At 38.5% G+C, this 19,386-nt stretch overlaps 1 protein-coding gene across 1 annotated transcript in view; it reads left to right on the forward strand.

Annotated features, from left to right (window-relative positions):
* PM20D2 (peptidase M20 domain containing 2) overlaps positions 2,085-19,386 on the forward strand; it is a 31,225-nt gene continuing 13,923 nt past the window's right edge. Inside the window, exons 1-4 of the mRNA XM_013992683.2 lie at positions 2,085-3,314; positions 5,881-6,029; positions 10,114-10,256; positions 11,623-11,777. Of these exons, the coding sequence (XP_013848137.1) occupies positions 2,601-3,314; positions 5,881-6,029; positions 10,114-10,256; positions 11,623-11,777 (1,161 nt within the window). The 5' untranslated portion in view covers positions 2,085-2,600. The remainder of the gene's footprint in view (positions 3,315-5,880; positions 6,030-10,113; positions 10,257-11,622; positions 11,778-19,386) is intronic.

Below are 19,386 nucleotides of genomic sequence, written 5' to 3' on the forward strand. Positions count from 1 at the left end.
TCGTGAATAACATTGCTCTTCCAAGGTAAGGGAAATATTTGATCTATTCTTCCCACCAAAGCACTCATTTGCCATGAATTTCGTATTCTGAAAGGCTGGTGTCATGGCAGTTCATTTTCTGAGCAGTGAGAAAAGAGGGATCTTTGTACTTTAAAACTAGTCCTTCAGTGAGAACTCTTTCTACCCACCTCCCCTCCAACACAGAGATTAAAATTAACACCCTAATACTAAATTCCAGGTCCTGTATTATTTTTTCAGATTTAGCCCTCACTAAAGGAAGAGAAGTATTCTAAATGTTTTAATGTTTCTAAAAAGAATCACAGGCTCCTTAGTAGCAGCATACAGAGGCAGACAGTCATATGAACATTATGGATATAAATGAAAGTGATAGTAAGAATTACTGAGCTGGTCAGTTTCAAGAAGGCCCTATGACCAACTCCACCAGGTTTCACAAACCATTCTTCCTGTCCATCAGCTCCCATAGGTAAAGGACTGTGAAGTCTAGGGAGAAACATAACATTGATAAACACAGTGTCTGCTAGTAGCTAGCATAGTTGAATGGTTAATTGCTCTCATTGATCAATTTGCTTATTAGATTCAAGAAGAGTAATCAGCCACCAAATGTTTATTGACATGGAAGGACTGTATCACCACCATACTTTGTTAGATGCTGGAGAACATGGTGGGAAAGCAAAAGAGTTTCAAGACTGGAGGTGAAGATAAACATTCAACAAATTATCACCACTTATTAAACAAATTCAAGGATACAAAGCACCATAAGAAATACTGGCTGCCAACAATGGAAACACAAGACATACATGCATGCATGCACCTGCACACACAGAGAACAAAGCCTGAAGTGAACCTATTCTCCACCTCAGGCAACAGCTTTGTTAATTCCTAGCAAAAAATATAAATAGCAGCTTCTATACAGAATTTATATGCACCCCTTTTCTGTTGTTGTTTGTTGATAAAGCAAGCAAAATGGGTACTACTAATGTCAACAGCCAGGGTTGCTGCAGTAGTTTTATTCAAAATGAGTGATATGGGTTCTGATGTAAATTGACAAGCTGTAGCTGCATTTAAAATTTGGATGTCTGCTTACATTAACAGTGGAGCATGGTGGCTAAAAGTAGGCCACTGGAGCCAGACTGGCTTCTGTTCTATACTGGATCCACTACTTACTAGCTGTGTAATCTTGGACAGTGTCTCTATAAAGTGAAGATAGACATAGTAACAATCTCATAAATTGTTATGAGAATTAAATGAGTTAATACCTGCAAAGCACTTAGCACATGTTAAGTTCCTGCCACAGAGTAAGGGCTCTATAAACGTCACCTATTATTTTTGTTCAAACAAGGCCTTTTTTTTTTTTTTTTTTTTTTTTTTAAGCCAACTACCTGAGCACAGTAGCACTGAATCTCACAGACGGGAATTTTGCAGAAGTATATATGAGTTAGGTGTTTTTTGTTTGTTTGTTTTACTTTGAGGAAGGTGAGGTTTATTAAGCATAGACAAGGGGGTCCAGGAATTTAATACCACATTTGTCATCCTTAGGGCTGAGTTTCAGTTAGAGTGTTAACTAAGGGATGATACATTTTCAGATTTAGAATGTGACTCTGGTATTGTTAGTACGGTTAGTAGATAAAAACAGTAGTAGACAGTCTTTGTGAATATTAGCTTCCTTTAGACTTATTTTCAAGAAATACATTTGTCTTATTATATAAATATATTGTGTTCCATTTAACATTATTTTGACAAATTAAGAGATGATAAAGTATAAAAAGCTGAGGAAAGCTCTTGCTATGTAGAACACCTTTAAAATATAAATTTCTACAGTACTATTAATAGCTATATCATCAACAACAGTTTTTCAAGCTTTGTGCTTCACAGGAGAAAAACAGGAGCACAAGCATCTTGAATTTCTTCATTGGGTAATCTAAAACCCAGTTATAATGTGCACACCAATGGCACACATCGTGTTACTTGAGTTCAGGCTCAAAGTTGTAATCAAAAATAGTCAGAAAATAGCTTCTCTCTCAAAGCTTTTATTATTAAAAATAACACAAATCAACAAAATAATATGAATATATAAGACTACAAATATTTTCATTAATTCTTTCTTTTGGGCTTTAAAAAAATCTCATTTTAAATTCTTAATTCTATTCAGACTATAATAGCTAATACATGTCTAGTGCTTACTACAAACGCCACGTACTGTTCTAGACACTAGTAAGTTTTGATTCTAATAAGAAAGCCACATAGAGTATTTACAGCTATTATACAAGACAGCACCCTCAAGGAGAAGAATGCAGGGCAGTACTGAAAACTTAAGTAACTGCAAAGTCTATAGTCCAGAGGGTTTTTTTGTAAAGCATTTATATTGACACCCAGTTTATGAACTAAAAACCTTATATAAATCTGTATTACTAATCTAGAAAGGAAAGCGGCCTTTTGCCGTGGACTGTGTTCCACTTGGTCTGCCCCTGATGCCTAATAGCCAATGAAACCGTTCTCATTCCGAGGTTGTGGAGATAAGCAACAGTGGAAATGTAATAACGACCTTAGAGTATAAGTCAGTAGTCAGAACAGTCAAGGGTATGGATCCGAGACGAGGACTCTCAGAACCCGATGTCTTCCTAGGGAGCGGGTTTCTGCTGGCTGCAGAAGGGGCGGAGCACGTTTCTGGTGATACGCTGGAGGCGGGGCCCGCGGCTTGGGAGCGGGTCTCCCGGGAGCTGTGGAGACAACCTGAGAGGACGCCCAGCGCGTGCGCAGGCGCAGTGGGCCGCGAGGAGGGAGGGATCCAGCCGGCCGTCCCGAGGAGCGCTGACCGGCTGGCAGCTGTGGGCACGATGAGACCCGAAGAGGAGCGGCCCGTGGAGGGGGGCGCCTGCGTCGGCGTCTCCCAGCTGGAGCTGTTGAAGCTGCGCGCCGCGGATTGCATCGACGAAGCGGCCGAGCGCCTGGGGGCTCTGAGCCGAGCGATCTGGAACAAGCCGGAGTTGGCCTACGAGGAGCACCATGCCCACGGCGTGCTGACGCGCTTCTTCGAGAGCGAGCCCCCGGCCGGGTCGTGGGCCGTGCAGCCGCACTACCAGCTGGCCACGGCCTTCCGCGCCGAGTGGGGGCCGCCGCCGCGGGGGTTGGCGGCGACGCGCCCGCTGCACCTGGGCTTCCTTTGCGAGTACGACGCGCTGCCCGACATCGGGCACGCCTGCGGCCATAACCTAATCGCCGAGGTCGGGGCGGCGGCCGCCCTGGGTGTGAAGGGGTGCCTGGAGAGCCTCCCTGGGCCGCCTCTGCCGGTGAAGGTGAGGTGGGGCCCGAGCGGGGGGCTCCCATCGCCTGTCCAGGCCGGGACCAACCGCAGAAGTGCGGTTTCCCTGAGCATCCGTCCCTTGCCAGCGCGGCGCAGGTGTAGGGGAAAGCACTCGACCACCTGGCCTTTGCTAGTGGGCAGAAGCCCAGGATCAAAGTTTATAGTTCCTGAGTTGCCGACCTGGCGACATTTTGCAGATTTTTGCCTTTTCTTTCCTGCGTTGTTGTAAACACTGGAGTGGACTTTCTCCTTTAGGAAATAACTTAGAACCACGCCTGGTTTTCGTGATGGCTTATTTTTGGTATCAGGGAACCGCAATTTGCTGATAAGGTTGTGCAGTCTCTGGAGGAAGTAGTTATTGTAGGGAAACTACAGACCCTCTTTGTTAGGATCCAGAAAAATCTTTGGTTGTGGAAGTCCTAGGAGCTGTTGTGAATCACTGGCATTTGGATAAGAAATTTTCAGTCGTTTAAACTACGGAACCTCAAGAAGTGTACAAACAACGGGAAGAAAGTGAACATTAATTACATAGATGAGTAGATCCTTAAGTCATGTTTATTTCGCGTTTTAAGAAGTAGCTTGATCCTGGAGTTCCCGTCGTGGCGCAGTGGTTAACGAATCCGACTAGGAACCATGAGGTTGAGGGTTCGGTCCCTGCCCTTGCTCAGTGGGTTAACGATCCGGCGTTGCCGTGAGCTGTGGTGTAGGTTGCAGACGCGGCTCGGATCCCGCGTTGCTGTGGCTCTGGCGTAGGCCGGTGGCTACAGCTCCGCTTCGACCCCTAGCCTGGGAACCTCCATATGCCGGGGGAGCGGCCCAAGAAATAGCAAAAAGAAAAAAAAAAAAAAAGTAGCTTGATCATAGGGCAAGTTTAATCTTGTGTTACTGTTTTTCCAGATGGTATATTCTTCATTCTGTGAGCTAAGATTCAATCAACGCCATTCAGGTTATGGAAAAGTCTAATGTTATATTTTAATATTCTTTAGTCCATTTCTTCCAGTGTCAGTAACCTTTCTCATTTATCCTAACATTTCCATTTTTTGCGGCTTTTTCTATTTGGCAGCCTTCTCTTTTCTGCCTCTTGTTTTTCGTCTGGCTAGGTTTTTGTTTTGTTGGAGGGAGGGAGTCCCCTTTTTCCATCGCATGAAACGCTGGAGAGATTTAGCTTTAACCAGGTTTATGAGCGGTTCAGAGAAGTCAGCAAGGTTTAACCTGAAAAGTCATCAGATTTAATGAGTCATGGGTTAAGAGTAAAAAATAGCTTAATTTAGGAGTTTGGGTACTTTAAAACTTCTACATGAAGCAAGAATTTGGGTAATATCACACTTCTGATTTTTGAATGGTAATATGCAGTTTTAGCAAAGTTATCTGAAAATGGAATTTATGTTGATTCTTTTTGCAAGCCGAGACTTTTTCCAACTTGCTTTATTGTGTTCTTAGATGTGATCTTGAAAGTATATTAGTTGTTTATGGATTAAATTTTTCTTTGCTTTTGAAAATTGAAGAAGTTAAACTTAAATATCAAAGTAAAATGTTTATTCTGTAAAGTTCTCTTTTGTTTAATTAGGTGTTTGGTGACCAATAAATCTGCCTGGTTGAGCTGGTGGAATCAAATTAGTAAGTTTGTGTCATAGTTGGCTGTTTCTTATTGTGGTATTAAGACATTTAATGCTTTTCATAAAGGATTAATGCATTAAGACTTTTTAAAGAGGTATCTCAGTAAAGAATCTGAGTTTAGGCCTAAGGTCAAGATATCTAATCCCAGCTCTGCTTGTAGACTTGCTCTGTGATCTGGGGCAAAACACTTCACGCCTCAAAACCATCCTACTTAAAACAATGATACAGATGGATCACCTGCTTCACAGGGTTGTTGTGAGGATAACTAGTAAGTAGCTAGAAAGTTTCTTACACAGCAGAATGCTTATGAATAATCATACACATATGCCGAAAGTCTTAGTCAAAAAGATGCATTAAGAAGTCCTAGGGAGTTCCCTTCGTGGCTCAGCAGTTAACGAACTTGACTAGGATCCATGAGGATTTGGGTTGGCTCTCTGGCCTTGATCAGTGGGTTAAGGATCCCGAATTGCCATGAGCTGTGGTGTAGGTTGCAGATGCAGCTTGGATCTGATGTTGCTGTAGCTGTGGTGTAGTCCGGCAGCTGTAGCTCTGATTCGACCCCTAGCCTGGGGACTTCCATAGGCCACAGGTGCAGCCCTAAAAAGCAAGAAAAAAAAAAAAAGTCGTAAAGAATTTCGAGTAGCTTAGTATATTGTATTTATCTTTCGTCATTTTTGACATTAGTTCTATGTAATTGTGTTATAAGATTAGGAAGTATTTCCTGTAGAGGCTTCAGTGCATAATTTGCAGCAAATTGGTATAATAACGTCAATTGCAAGTTTGTGATTAACACCATTGATTTAGACCCACTGCATTATTTAAGAGTCAGAATAAAACCTCTCCTCACATGTGATGTAGATTGTGAATATATATTCAAGGGAACCTGTTTGGTATTTCCTTCTAGGATTTTTTGTTGCTCTGATACAGGTATTTCTTTCTAGGTAGTTGTCCTGGGAACTCCTGCGGAAGAAGATGGTGGTGGCAAAATTGATTTAATTGAAGCAGGGGCTTTTACAAATCTTGATGTTGTTTTTATGGCGCATCCATCTCAAGAGAATGCTGCTTATCTACCAGATGCAGCTGAGCATGAGTGAGTAATCAAGCTGAAAAAAACTTTTTAGTAAAAAACAGACTATTGGAATACTTAAGTGTCTTAACTGGAGACTAAAACTCCATATTTATACATTAAAAACTCCACATTTTTACAATTTAAGAAAGTAAATTTTTTTGTTTGTTTTTGTTTTGTTTTTGTCTTTTTGCCATTTCTTGGGCCACTCCCGTGGCATATGGAGGTTCCCGGGCTAGGTGTCCAATCAGAGCTGTAGCCACTGGCCTACACCAGGGCCACAGCAACGCCATATCCCAGCCACATCTGCAACATACACCACAGCTCACGGCAACGCCGGATCGTTAACCCACTGAGCAAGGCCAGGGATTGAACCCGCAACCTCATGGTTCCTAGCTGGATTCGTTAACCACTGAGCCACGATGGGAACTCCTACAAAAGTAAATTTTAAAAAAGGTAAATTGAGAGATAATGACATGATACCTTATTTGATTTCCATTTAAGGGCATTTGGTTAGCCTCTTGTAATTGGGATTTAATATGGTATTCATAATTGGACTATTAAAATAATGCCTAAAAAAATAAGAATAGCAAATAGAATATGTTGACACTTATGTATTTTGAACTGAGAGTAATCTGGTTTCTGGACAATATCCTTTGATAGGGAGTTGCCTTTGCGACTGAATAGATTTTTTCGAGAGACAACTTTATTAGACTTGGGAAGAAAACTTCTCTAGTTTTCTTATTTGAATTCTTTGGCAAAAGGATATAGTATATTCCTGAGAGAGAATACCAAAAGTGACTTGCCATGGATTTGATTGGAATTTGCCAAAGTCTGGTACTGAAACTTTTTTTTTTTTAAGGGTCACACCTGAAGCATATGGAAGTTCCCATACTAGGAGTTGAACCAGAGCTGCAGCTGTGAGCCTATGACACAGCCATACCAACGCAGGATCCTGAACCCACTGAGTGAAGCTAGGGATTAAACCCACATCCTCATGGATACTAGTCTGGTTCGTAACTACTGAGCCACAACAGAAACTCCCTGGTGCTGAAACTTCTTATTTATCTTTCTCTGTGTCCAAGAGCTCACTTTTTTTTTTTTTTAAGTACCTTGGAGCATGCATCAGCAGTTTAAATTTTTTACCTCAGAAATTTCTGCCATAATAATTGATGGTCCAGTTAGTGGTCTGGTCCCAAGGAGCAAGGGCTCAGGTACTTCAGGAAACTGTTCCCCTCTGCAGTAGCTAGGGAGGAAGAGCAGAGCCATCCCAGGAGTGCTTCCAGATTGTATTGAGTTATCTTTCATCTCTGCATCCCTTGTTTTCAGAAGGTGTTCTGATATCTTTGGTCATATCTCTAGGAATTGTTGGTTTGTTTGGTTTTTTTTTTTTTTTTTTTTTGTCTTTTTTTTTCAGGGCCGCAGCCATGGCATATGGAGGTTCCTAGGCCAGGGGTCCAATCCGAGCTACAGCTGCTGACCTACACCACAGCCACAGCAGTGCCAGGTCCGAGCCGGGTCTGTGACCTACACCACAGCTCATGGCAACTCCAGATCCTTAACCCACTGAGCGAGACCAGGGATCAAACCCGCAACCTCATGGTTCCTAGTCTGGATTCGTTTCTGCCGCGCCACGACAGGAACTCCAGGAATTGGTGTTTTGACAATAGGAAGAATCTTTCAGCTTTGGTTTCAGGGATGGTGTACAGTGCTACACTTCGGGAAAACCTTAGAGATTAGAAGTCTCTTCCACTGCCTCTGGCTAGAAGGGGCCTGTGGCTGTAGGCAGGCTTCCCAGCCCATTAGCCTTCTAGGATTTAAGGTTATTTAGATAGGCTTCTTGGCCTTGATCCTGAAGTCAGCCCATTTGACCTCAGACCTTTTCTTAGTATCTGGCTTCTTTGCATTTTCATTGCCCATCTTTTAAGATGGAAAAGAGTACAAGAACAAACATTAAATTTTTAAAAATTACAACTCTGTGTTCATTCTTAAAAATCTGTAACAATAAATAATGCACTATATCCCCATTAACCACATTTCCCACATCCAATCCCTTTTCTAGAGGTATATATTCTTCAAGGACTTTGGGGGTATATTTATAGACATAAGTACGTGTATAAATAATTAAATTTTAAAGGATTCCCCCCAAAATATTCTGTTAAATAGATTGTTGATCTGGCTCTTGCTATTTATTTATTTATTTATTTATTTATTTATTTTTTGTCTTTTGAGGGCTGCACCCTCGGCATATGGAGGTTCCTAGGCTAGTGGTCTAATCAGAGATGTAGCTGCCAGCCGGCACCACAGCCACAGCAACACAGGATCTGAGCCGAGTCTGCAAACTACACCACAGCTGATGGCAATGCCAGATCCTTAACCCACTGAGCAAGGCCAGGGATTGAACCTGCAACCTCATGGTTCCTAGTCAGATTCATTTCCCTGTGCAACAACGGGAACCCCTCTAATGTGTTTTTTAAGCCTAAAATACTAATGCTGATACAAAACAAATGTTACCATTTCTTTTCCTGTAGTTTATTGTGCTTTAATTGTTCATAGATTTGACCCCTAGCAGAAATGGTGTTAGAGCCATTTTCATAAAGGACATCCTTTTCCATTTTATAATATTTAGCACCAGTTTCCTTAAAATTACAGTTTCTGGGTGATGGTGAATAACAAGTATCCTAAAATTTTAAAAATGTATTTGGTTGTTTTTACTTGTGTTTGTTTTGCTAATAGAATCTTTGAAATCAGTAAAGAAATATCATGAGCCTGCTGAAGCTAGATCATTAAAAGAAAAAATAAGTCTAGGAGTTCCTGTTGTGGCACAGTGGAAACAAACCCAACTAGTATCCATGAGGATGCAGGATCCATCCCTGGTCTCACTCAGTGGGTTAAGGACCCAGTGTTGCCTGGAGCTGTGGTGTAGGTCACAGATGGGACTCAGATCCCACGTTCCTGTGGCTGTAGGCTAGACCAGTGGCTGCCATCTGATTCGACCCCTAACCTGGGAGCGTCTATATGCCACAGGTGTGGCCCTAAAAACCAAAACAACAACAACAAACCTCTAGAGTGATTTCTTTGTAATAATTCAAATTCGGGCACTATTAATCAGGCTTAAAAATGTTATCTAAGAGTTCCCGTTGTGGCTCAGCAGTTGCAAGCCCGACTAGTATCCCTGAGGATGCAGGTTCCTTCCCTGGCCTTACTCAGTGGGTTAGGATCCAGCATTGCCATGAGCTCTGTGTATGTAGGTTGCAGACATGGCTCGGATCCCATGTTGCTGTGTCTGTGGTATAGGCTGGCAGCTGTAGCTCCGATTCAACTCCTAGCCTGGGAACATCCATATGTCGCAAGTATAGCCCCAAAAAGCAAAGAAAAAAAAAAAAAGAAAAAAATGTTATCTAAGCAAATCATCTTTATAAATAACTACTTAGTATGCAATCCTTTCTCTATACCTTATTTTTTTAAATTGTATCTGAGTAGTTAGACTACTTTGAGAACTATTTGAAAGTGGAATAACAGTTTATAAAATTTTAAGGTATTAATGATACAGGTATTTTGGAACATTAGCAAAACATTGGTCAGGAACAACTGACTTAATGCTAGAGTATTTTATAATACTGTGATTATAATCTGATTTTTAGAGGTTGTCTTAACGCATTTCAAATGTCTCCTCCTCTCTGTCTTTCCTCGACCTTTCCCCACTCTTAGAACAGAATGATCTGAGTTTTTGCAGACCTTTGACATAGAACTTTCACAATGCAGTGTAGGAGGCAGGAGCCATCATATTTGTAATTTCAGCAGTTAATATAGTATTGCATTGTTTGTGTAAATTGAATTGTGTGCAAATTTAATTTGTACCAGGGGTTGATGGAGCAAACTTCTTTGACTCACTTTTTCTGGAATGCCTTCTTTGTGTCAGTCACTGTTATGTAATAATAAACTAGAGCCAAGGCACGTATTGCTACATTATTGCTACAAATAAATTGCAAATAAAAATTCCAGCAGTGTGAATTAATTTTGAGTAAAAGTTGGGTAGTTCCGATTACTTCGATTTTCTAACTTTAGTAATATTGAAAATAATTCCGAATGATGTTATATTTCCTAGTTTGATTGTGAAATACTATGGAAAAGCATCTCATGCTGCTGCTTATCCCTGGGAAGGACTAAACGCATTGGATGCAGCTGTTCTTGCCTACAACAATCTGTCTGTGTTAAGACAACAGATGAAACCAACCTGGAGAGTTCATGGTGAGAACGTCAAATCCTTTGGGTAATAGATGGTGCTTAATGTAATTCTGTGCACTATGATTCTTTAATATTTGATTTTAAAAACATGTGGGAGCATTTTATATACGTTATGAATATTCCAAACATTGAAAATACTTTCAGAAATTCATGGGATGGGATACTGGATATTTATATGTCGGTAAGAAGACAAGATTATTTATATATTAATAGAATGATCATTTTGAGTATTAGAAATAATGTTTTTATGTAAGGATCTGTGTACTTTTCTGTAGGTATTTGAAAGTTAGAACTTGATTTTCCAGTTGTCCTTACTGTCTCTTAATAACAAAATTTCATTATTTTCTCACTTTAAAAAAAGTTACCTGGCTACTGGTTTTATGTACCTAAGCGCTGTTAATCCTAAGTAACATCTTTTAAAATTATGTGTATAACCTTAATATAAATACAGTCATAAAGTACTATCTTGAAGGTACAGATTTATTTTGTTTTTTTCTTATGATTTATGAATGCATATTTATAAGATATGTTCTTTACCTGTTTTTGCTGAAGTTTGAAATTCATTTGTAATTGCACTTTTATCAACTTTCTTGATTTCTTTAAAAGGAATAAATGGGAATATGTAAAAATACTAAAGAGCAGGTCATATAAAGTTAGATTTTGCATATTTATTTTATTACATTTATAATACACATATATAATGTTTATAATATTTATATTTGTTTTATTATACTAGCAAATATATATATTTAGAATATTACTTATATTTATCATTATAAAATAATAATTGTATTAATTTTATTATATTAGTTTTATTATTTGAATGACTACATCTTCTCAGTGTAGTTCCAAGTAAATGCATTTGTTTTGGTAGCTGATAGTATACTTGTGATCTTTGACTTGCCTTGGTTTCTTGCTGGCATGAAATATATTCTCCCAGAGCCAAATGCCATTTAAAATGGGATTCCTGAGATATGAGGATAATTATAGAACCTCATACCATTTTTTTTTCTTATGTCAAAAGTTTATCAAAATGTGCAACTATTAAAATAAAACTCTCTTCTAGAAGGCTTAAGATAGTAGTAAAATTTCCAGCAGTTCCTTTATAGTAGGAATCATAATTTCTTAACATCATATAAATTCCTTAGACTAAAGTCACGTAGAACATGATTTTTTTCCTGTTAGAAAGTTATGCTGTGAATAGAAACTTGTTGTACAACATCAAAATCTTTGACTGGTATATATGTGAAGCTAGTAAGTTTAACTTATTTTTCTTTATATATGTATTAGCTGAAGAACTTTATGGGTGTATATGAGCTTAAAGAAATGGTCTCCAAGCTCAATTCCAGTAATTTGGTTCTTTTTATAGGTATAATAAAAAATGGTGGTGTAAAACCCAATATCATTCCCTCTTATTCTGAATTAATCTATTACCTCCGTGCACCCTCCGTGAAAGAACTTCCAGTTTTGACCAAAAAGGCAGAAGATTGCTTCAGAGCTGCAGCTTTGGCTACTGGGTGCACAGTAAGAACTTTTAAGAGTTAATCTAAGTTATAATCGGAAGTATATACTTGGGCTGGTGTTGTTTACATTAAATTGCATTAGAACCTAATTTGTCTTTTTCACTCTTCAATGTCTTGAATATGCAGAATCAGTTGATTGAGTAGTTGGTGTGAAAGTCTTTAATTCTTATCTGTTTTACTCACTCCTTGCCAAGGGAATACTGCAATCATCTTAATACAAAGTACTTAAGATAACTGATACTGCTGAGTGAGAATCCCTGCCTTTCTGCAAGTTATAGTTTTCCTTATTGGCAGTTATGGTTTTAGAATTGCTCTGTATAGTTCCTATAAAGGGAACTTTACAGCAAAGTCAGACAACCCTATTTTTGGTGAAGTTATGGTTATGTGTGTTAGTGATAGAAATACTTACGGCTTGCTGGAACAAAAGTTAAGATAGACACAGTAGTCAAGAGATTTTGTTTATTTGAATCATAAAGTTGGCAACATTATGTACCAATCATACAGGGCATTCAGTGAGGTAAGTTCCAGAGTTGCATAAATCTTGCCCTGAGGGAAGCCTGTAGTCTAGTTGGAGACATAAAATGTGGATCTGTATCTCCTAGCCTTACTGATTCTGTGACTTTTGGAAATGTTATTTAGTATCTATCTCTTGGCCTCCATTTTCTCTTGAAAAATGGTTATAATAATATAATCTATCTTGGGGCTCTTGTGAGAGTTAAATGACCTAATGCTTGTGAAAAATTAGGGCTTACACTTCATACCTTTTTTTTTTTCCTGCCCTTTGTAAACTGGAGGCATATAATTTACTCAGACAGTTGTGGGACAGTATACATTGTGTCCAAATAATAAAAAATTAAGCATTTATCACTTGTTTATTTGTAGTTATAGATATTTTAAATATTTATTTATAAAAAAGTACATGAACTATTATCACAAGCTAATATCTCAAGGTATAATATTCCCTTATAATAATCTTCATTGTTATTAGATTTAAATCTATATTTTAAATAGTCTTTTTCCCTCGTTTTGTCGAGGTATAATTGGCATACAACACTGGGTAAGTTTAAGGTGTACAGTATAGTGATTTGATTTACATATGTCATGAAAGTTTGGTGAACATCCATCATCTCATACAGATTCAACATTAAGAAATAGAAAAAAAATTTTTTTTCTTTGTGATGAGAACTCTTAGGATTTACTTTAACAACATTCATGGATAATGTATAGCAGTGTTAATTATCATGTTGTACATTACATTTGTAGTACTTTTTTTTTTGGTCTTTTTGTCTTTTCTAGGACCGCACCCCGGGCATATGGAGGCTCCCAGGCTAGGGGTCTAATCTAAGCTGTAGCCACCAGCTTATACCACTGCCACAGCAATGTGGGATCTGAGCCACGTGTGTGATCTGAGCCACGTCTGTGACCTACACCACAGCTCATGGCAACTCCAGATCTTTAACCCACTGAATGAGGCCAGGGATCAAACTTGCGTCCTCATGGATGCTAATCAGGTTTGTTAACCACTGAGCTGTGACGGGAACTCCACATTTGTAGTACTTATAACTGGAAGTTTTACCTTTTGACTACCTTTATTTAATTCCCCCTCCCTGCAACACCTGATTCTGGTAGCCATAAATCTGATCTCCTTCTGTGAGTTTTCTTGTTTGTTCTTGAAGCATAACTGAGCTTCAGCACTGTTAGTTCCTAGTACACAACATGGTATTTCTATGAATTTCAAAATATGGCAGCTGATAAGTCTAGTTGCCACCTGTCATCATACAAAGATATTACATAATTATTGACTATATTCCCCACGCTGTACATTTCATATCTGTGACTCTTTTATTTTGCAACTGAATGTTTGTAGTCTCCTTCACCAATTACTCTCCTCTTCCAAACTCCCATCTGGCAGCAACCTGTTTGTTCTCCTTATGACTTTGTTTCTGTTAGTTGTATTTGTTCATTTGTTTTGTTTTTCAGATTCTACATATAAGTGAAATCATACTGTGTTTGTCTTTCTTTAACCTATTTCACTTAACAAAATGCCCTCTAGATCCATCCATGTTGTCACAAATGACAGTGTTTCGTTCTTTTTTATGACTGATTAATATTCCATTGTATATATAAATATCATTATTCTTTATCCCATCTATTGATGGGCACCTAGGTTGCTTCCATATCTTGGCTATAATAAGTAATGCTACAGTGAACATAGGGGTGCATATATCTTTTCAAGTTAGTGCTTTTTTTATTATTAATACTCAATTTATTATATTTGTAATTATACAATGATCATCACAATCCAATTTTATAGGATTTCCATCCTACAACCTCAGCGCATCCCCCTACCCCCCAAACTGTCTCCTTTGGGGACCATAAGTTTTTCAAAGTCTGTGAGTCAGTATCTGTTCTGCAAAGAAGTTCAGTCTGTCCTTTTTTCAGATTCCACATGTCAAAGAAAGCATTTGAAATTAGTGTCTCATTGTATGGCTGACTTCACTTAGCATGATAATTTCTAGGTCCATCCATGTTGCTAAAAATGCTGGTATTTCGTTCCTTTTGATGGCTGAGTAATATTCCATGGTGTATATGTACCACATCTTCTGGATCCACTCCTCTGTCAATGGATAATTTCAGTTGTTTCCATGTCTTGGCTATTGAAAATAGTGCTGCAGTGAACATCGGAGAACATGTGTCTTTGCAAGTCATGGTTTTCTCTGGATAGATGCCCAGGAGTGGGATTGCTGGATCAAATGGTAGTTCTGTGTTTAGTTTTCTGAGGCATCTCCATACTCTTTTCCACAGTGGTTGCACCAATTTACAATCCCGCCAAGAGTGTAATAGGGTTCCTTTTTCTCCACACCCTCTCCAGCACTTATTGTTTGTAGACTTTTGGATGATGGCCATTCTGGCTGGTGTAAGGTGGTACCTCATCGTGTTTTTGATTTGCATTTCTCTAATGATGAGTGATGCTGAACATCTTTTCATGTGTTTTTTGGCCATCTGTATGTCTTCTTTGGAGAACTGTCTGTTTAGATCTTCTGCCCATTTTTTGATGGGGTTGTTTGTTGTTTTGGTATTGAGCTGCAGAAGGTGTTTATAAATTTTGGAGATTAATCCCTTGTCAGTTGATTCATTTGCAAATATTTTCTTCCATTCTGTGGGTTGTCTTTTCGTTTTGTTTAAGGTTTCCTTTGCTGTGCAAAAACTTTTCAGTTTGATTAGGTCCCATTTGTTTATTTTTGTTTTTACTGTCAGTACTCTAAGAGGTGGATCTGAGAAGATGTTGCTGTTGTTTATGTCAGCGAGTGTTTGGCCTGTGTTTTCCTCTAAGAGTTTTATAGTGTCTGGTCTTATATCTAGGTCTTTAATCCATTTGGAGTTTATTTTTGTGCATGGTGTTAGGGAGTGTTCTTTGCCATGTATGTGGCTGTCCAGTTTTCCCAGCACCGCTTATGGAACAAGCTGTCCTTTCTCCATTGTATATTCTTGCCTGCTTTGTCATAAATTAGTTGGCTGTAGGTGCATGGGTTTAATTCTGGGCTTTCTATCCTGTTCCACTGATCTATATTTCTGTCTTTGTGCTAGTACTGTATGGTTTCGATGATTGTTGCTTTGTAGTGTAGTCTGAAGTCCGGGAGCCTGATTCCTCCAGCTCCATTTTTCTTTTCCAGGATGTCTTTGGCTATTTTGGGTCTTTTGTGCTTCCAAACAAACTTTAAACTATTTTGTTCGAGTTCTGTGAAAAATGTCCTTGGTGATTTGATAGGGATTGCATTGAATTTGTAGATTGCCTTAGGAAGTATAGTCATTCTGATAATATTGATTCTTCCAATCCAAGAGCATGGTCTGTATTTCCATCTGTTTGTGTCATCTTTGATTTCTTTCATCAGTGTCTTATAGTTTTCAGAGTACAGGTCTTTTGTCTCTTTGGGTAGGTTTACTCCTAGGTATTTTATTCTTTTGGATGTGATGATAAACAGGATTGCTTCCCTGATTTCTCTTTCTGATTTTTCATTGTTAGTGTATAGAAATGCCATCGATTTCTGTGTATTAATTTTGTATCCTGCAACTTTGCCAAATTCATGGATGAGCTCTAACAGTCTTCTGGTAAGTCTTTAGGATTCTCTAGGTATAGTATCATGTCATCTGCAGATAGTGATAGTTTTACTTCTTTCCTTTCCAATTTGGATTCCTTTTATCTCTTTCACTTCTCTGATTGCTGTGGCTAGGACTTCCAAAACTATGTTGAAGAGTAGTGGCGAGAGCAGATATCCTTGTCTTGTTCCAGATCTCAGTGGGCATTCTTTCAGCTTTTCACCATTGAGAATGATGTTAGCTGTGGGTTTGTCATATATGGCCTTTATTATGCCAAGGTAGGTTCCCGTTATGCCCACTTTCTGGAGGATTTTTATCAGAAATGGGCATTGGATTTTGTCAAAGGCTTTTTCCATGTCTATTGAGAGGATCGTATGGTTTTTATTCTTCAGTTTGTTAATGTGGTGTATCACACTGATGGATTTGCAGATATTGAAGAACCCTTGCATCCCTGGGATAAATCCCACTTGATCATGATGTACAATCCTTTTAATGTATTGTTGGATGTGGTTTGCTAGTATTTTGTTGAGGATTTTTGCATCAGTGTTCATCAGTGAAATTGGCCTGTAGTTTTCTTTTTTTGTGGTATCTTTGTCTGGTTTTGGTATCAGGGTGATGGTGGCCTCATAATATGAGTTTGGGAGTGTTCCTTCCTCTGCAGTTTTTTGAAATAGTTTCAGAAGGAGAGGTGTTATCTCTTTTCTAAATGTTTGATAGAATTCACCTCTGAAGCCATGTGGTCCTGGACTTCTGTTTGTTGGAAGTTTTTTAATCGCAGTTTGAATTTCAGTTCTTGTGATGGGTCCATTCATCTTTTCTATTTCTTCTTGATTTAGTCTTGGAAGATTGTACTTTTCTAAGAATTTGTCCATTCCTTCTAGGTTTTCCATTTTATTGGCATATAGTTGCATATAGTAGTCCCTTATGATACTTTGAATTTCTGTGATGTCCATTGTTACTTCTCTTTTTCATTTCTAATTTTATTGATTTGAGTCCTCTCTGTTTTTTTCTTGATAAGTCTGGCTAAGGGTTTATCAATTTTGTTGATCTTTTCAAAGAACCAGCTTTTCGTTTCATTGATCTTTTCTATGGTTTTCTTCATTTCTATTTCATTGATTTCTGCTCTGATCTTTATGATTTCTTTCCTTCTACTAACTTTAGGTCTTGTCTGTTCTTCTCTCTCGAGCTGCTTTAGATGTAAAGTTAGCTTGTTTATTTGAGCTTTTTCTTGTTTCCTGAGGTGGGCTTGTATTGCTATAAACTTTCCTCTTAGAACGGCTTTTGCTCCATCCAATAGGTTTTGGAGTGTTGTATCTTTCCACCCTTCTAGGTATTTTTTAATTTCCTCTTTGATTTCTTCAGTGATCCATTGGTTGTTTAGTAGCATGTTGTTTAGCCTCCACATGTTTGTGTTTTTTGCAGTTTTTTTTTTTTCTTGTTGTTGATTTCTAGTCATATAGCCTTGTGGTCAGAAAAGATGCTTGATGTGATTTCAATTTTTCTTAAAGTTACCAAGGTTGGATTTGTAGCCCAGGATGTGGCCAATCTTAGAGAATGTTCCATGTGCACTTGAGAAGAATGTGTATTCTGTTGTTTTTGGATGGAATGTCCTATAAATATCTATTGAGTCCATCTGGTCTAATGCTTCATTCAGGGCCTGTGTTTCCTTATTGATTTTTCTGCCTGGATGATCTGTCAATTGCCATAAGTGGGGTGTTAAAGTCCCCCACTATGATTGTGTTATTGTCGATTTGTCCTTTTAAGGTTGTTAGCAGTTGCCTTATATATTGTGGTGAACCTCTGTTGGGTGCGTAGATATTTAAAATTGTTATAGCTTCTCCTTGGATTGATCCTTTGATCATTATGTAATGTTCTTCCTTGTCCCTTAAAATATTCTTCATTTTAAAGTCTATTTTGTCTGATATGAGTATTGCTACTCCAGCTCTCTTTTGATCCCAGTTTGTGTGAAATATTTTCTTCCATCCTCTCACTTTCAATTTGTATGTTTCCCTAGAAGTGAAGTGGGTCTCTTGAAGACAGCATATATATGGGTCTTGTTTTGGTATCCATTCAGCCAGTCTCTGTCTTTTGGTTGGGGCATTTAGTCCATTAACATTTAAGGTAATTATTGATATGTATGTTCTTATTGCCACTTTATTAACTGCTTTGGATTTGTTTTTGTTGCTCTTTTTCTTCCCTTCTTCTCTTGTTCTCTCCTCTTCTGGTTTGATGACTGTGTTTAGTGTTGTATTGGAGTTGATTTTTCTTATTTATTTGTGTATCAATTGTAGATTTTTGGTTTGCAGTTATTCTGAAGTTTCAATATGAGTCTATATGTATATGAGATTGTTTTAAGTTGTTGTTCTCTTAATTGCAAGTGCATCTCCAGTGTCCTGCATTTGTACCCACCTCTTCTCATAATTTCTGATTTTGGTGGCGTAATTGTGCATGGATGATTTTGTATCTTTACTGTATATATAACTTTACTGGTGAGCCTTGTCATTTGTGGTATTTTTGTTTCCTGTTGCGGGTTTTTCTTTTCTGCCTAGAGAAGTTCCTTTAGTATTTGTTGTAAGACTGGTTTAGTGTTGCTGAATTCTCTCAGCTTTTGCTTATCTGTGAAGGTTTTGATTTCTCCTTCAAATCTGAATGAGAGCCTTGCTGGGTAAAGTAATCTTGGTTGGAGGTTTTTTTCCTTGCATCACGTTAAGTGTATCATGCCACTCCCTTCTGGCCTGCAGAGTTTCTGCTGAGAAATCTGCCCATAACCTTATTGGGGTTCCCTTGTATGTTATTTGTTTCTTTTCCCCTGGCTGCTTTCAAGGTTTTCTCTTTGTCTTTAATTTTGGTAAGTTTGATGAATATGCGTCTCGGTGTACTCCTCCTTGGGTTTGTTTTACATGGTACTCTTGTTGTGCTTCCTGGATTTGAGTGAGTGGTTCCTTTCCCAAGTTAGGGACGTTTTCAGCTATTATCTCTTGGAATACTTTTTCTGTCCCCTTCTCTCTCTCTTCTCCTGGCACCTCGATAATACAGATGTTGGTGTGTTTCACGTTGTCCCAGAGTTCTCTGAGACTCTTTTCATTTGTTTTCAATCTTTTTTCTCTTTTCTGTTCTGCATCTGTAATTTCCACTAGTCTGTCCTCCACCCCGCTTATTTGTTCTTCTGCCTCCTGTATTCTGCTGTTAGCTGCCTCTAGTGAATTTTTTATTTCAGTGATTGTATTGTGCATCTCTTCTTGTTTAAGTTTTATATCTTGTATCCCTTTGGTCAGTGTTTCCTGTAAGTTATCCATCTTTGCCTCCAGTTTATTTCCAACGTCTTGCATCATCTTCAGCATCAACAGTCTAAAGTCTTTTTCCTGGAGGCTGAGAATCTCCTCATCACTTAGCTGTTTTTCTGGGGGTTTTCCTTTCTCCCTCATCTGAGTTATAGTTCTCTGTCTTCATTTTTATAGGTTTTGGGTGTGGTGATCTTTTTACAGATAATAGGGTTGTGGCCTCTCTTACTT

This window comes from Sus scrofa, chromosome 1 (genome assembly GCF_000003025.6).
Source record: "Sus scrofa isolate TJ Tabasco breed Duroc chromosome 1, Sscrofa11.1, whole genome shotgun sequence".
In the NCBI taxonomy this organism is placed as follows: Eukaryota; Metazoa; Chordata; class Mammalia; order Artiodactyla; family Suidae; genus Sus; species Sus scrofa.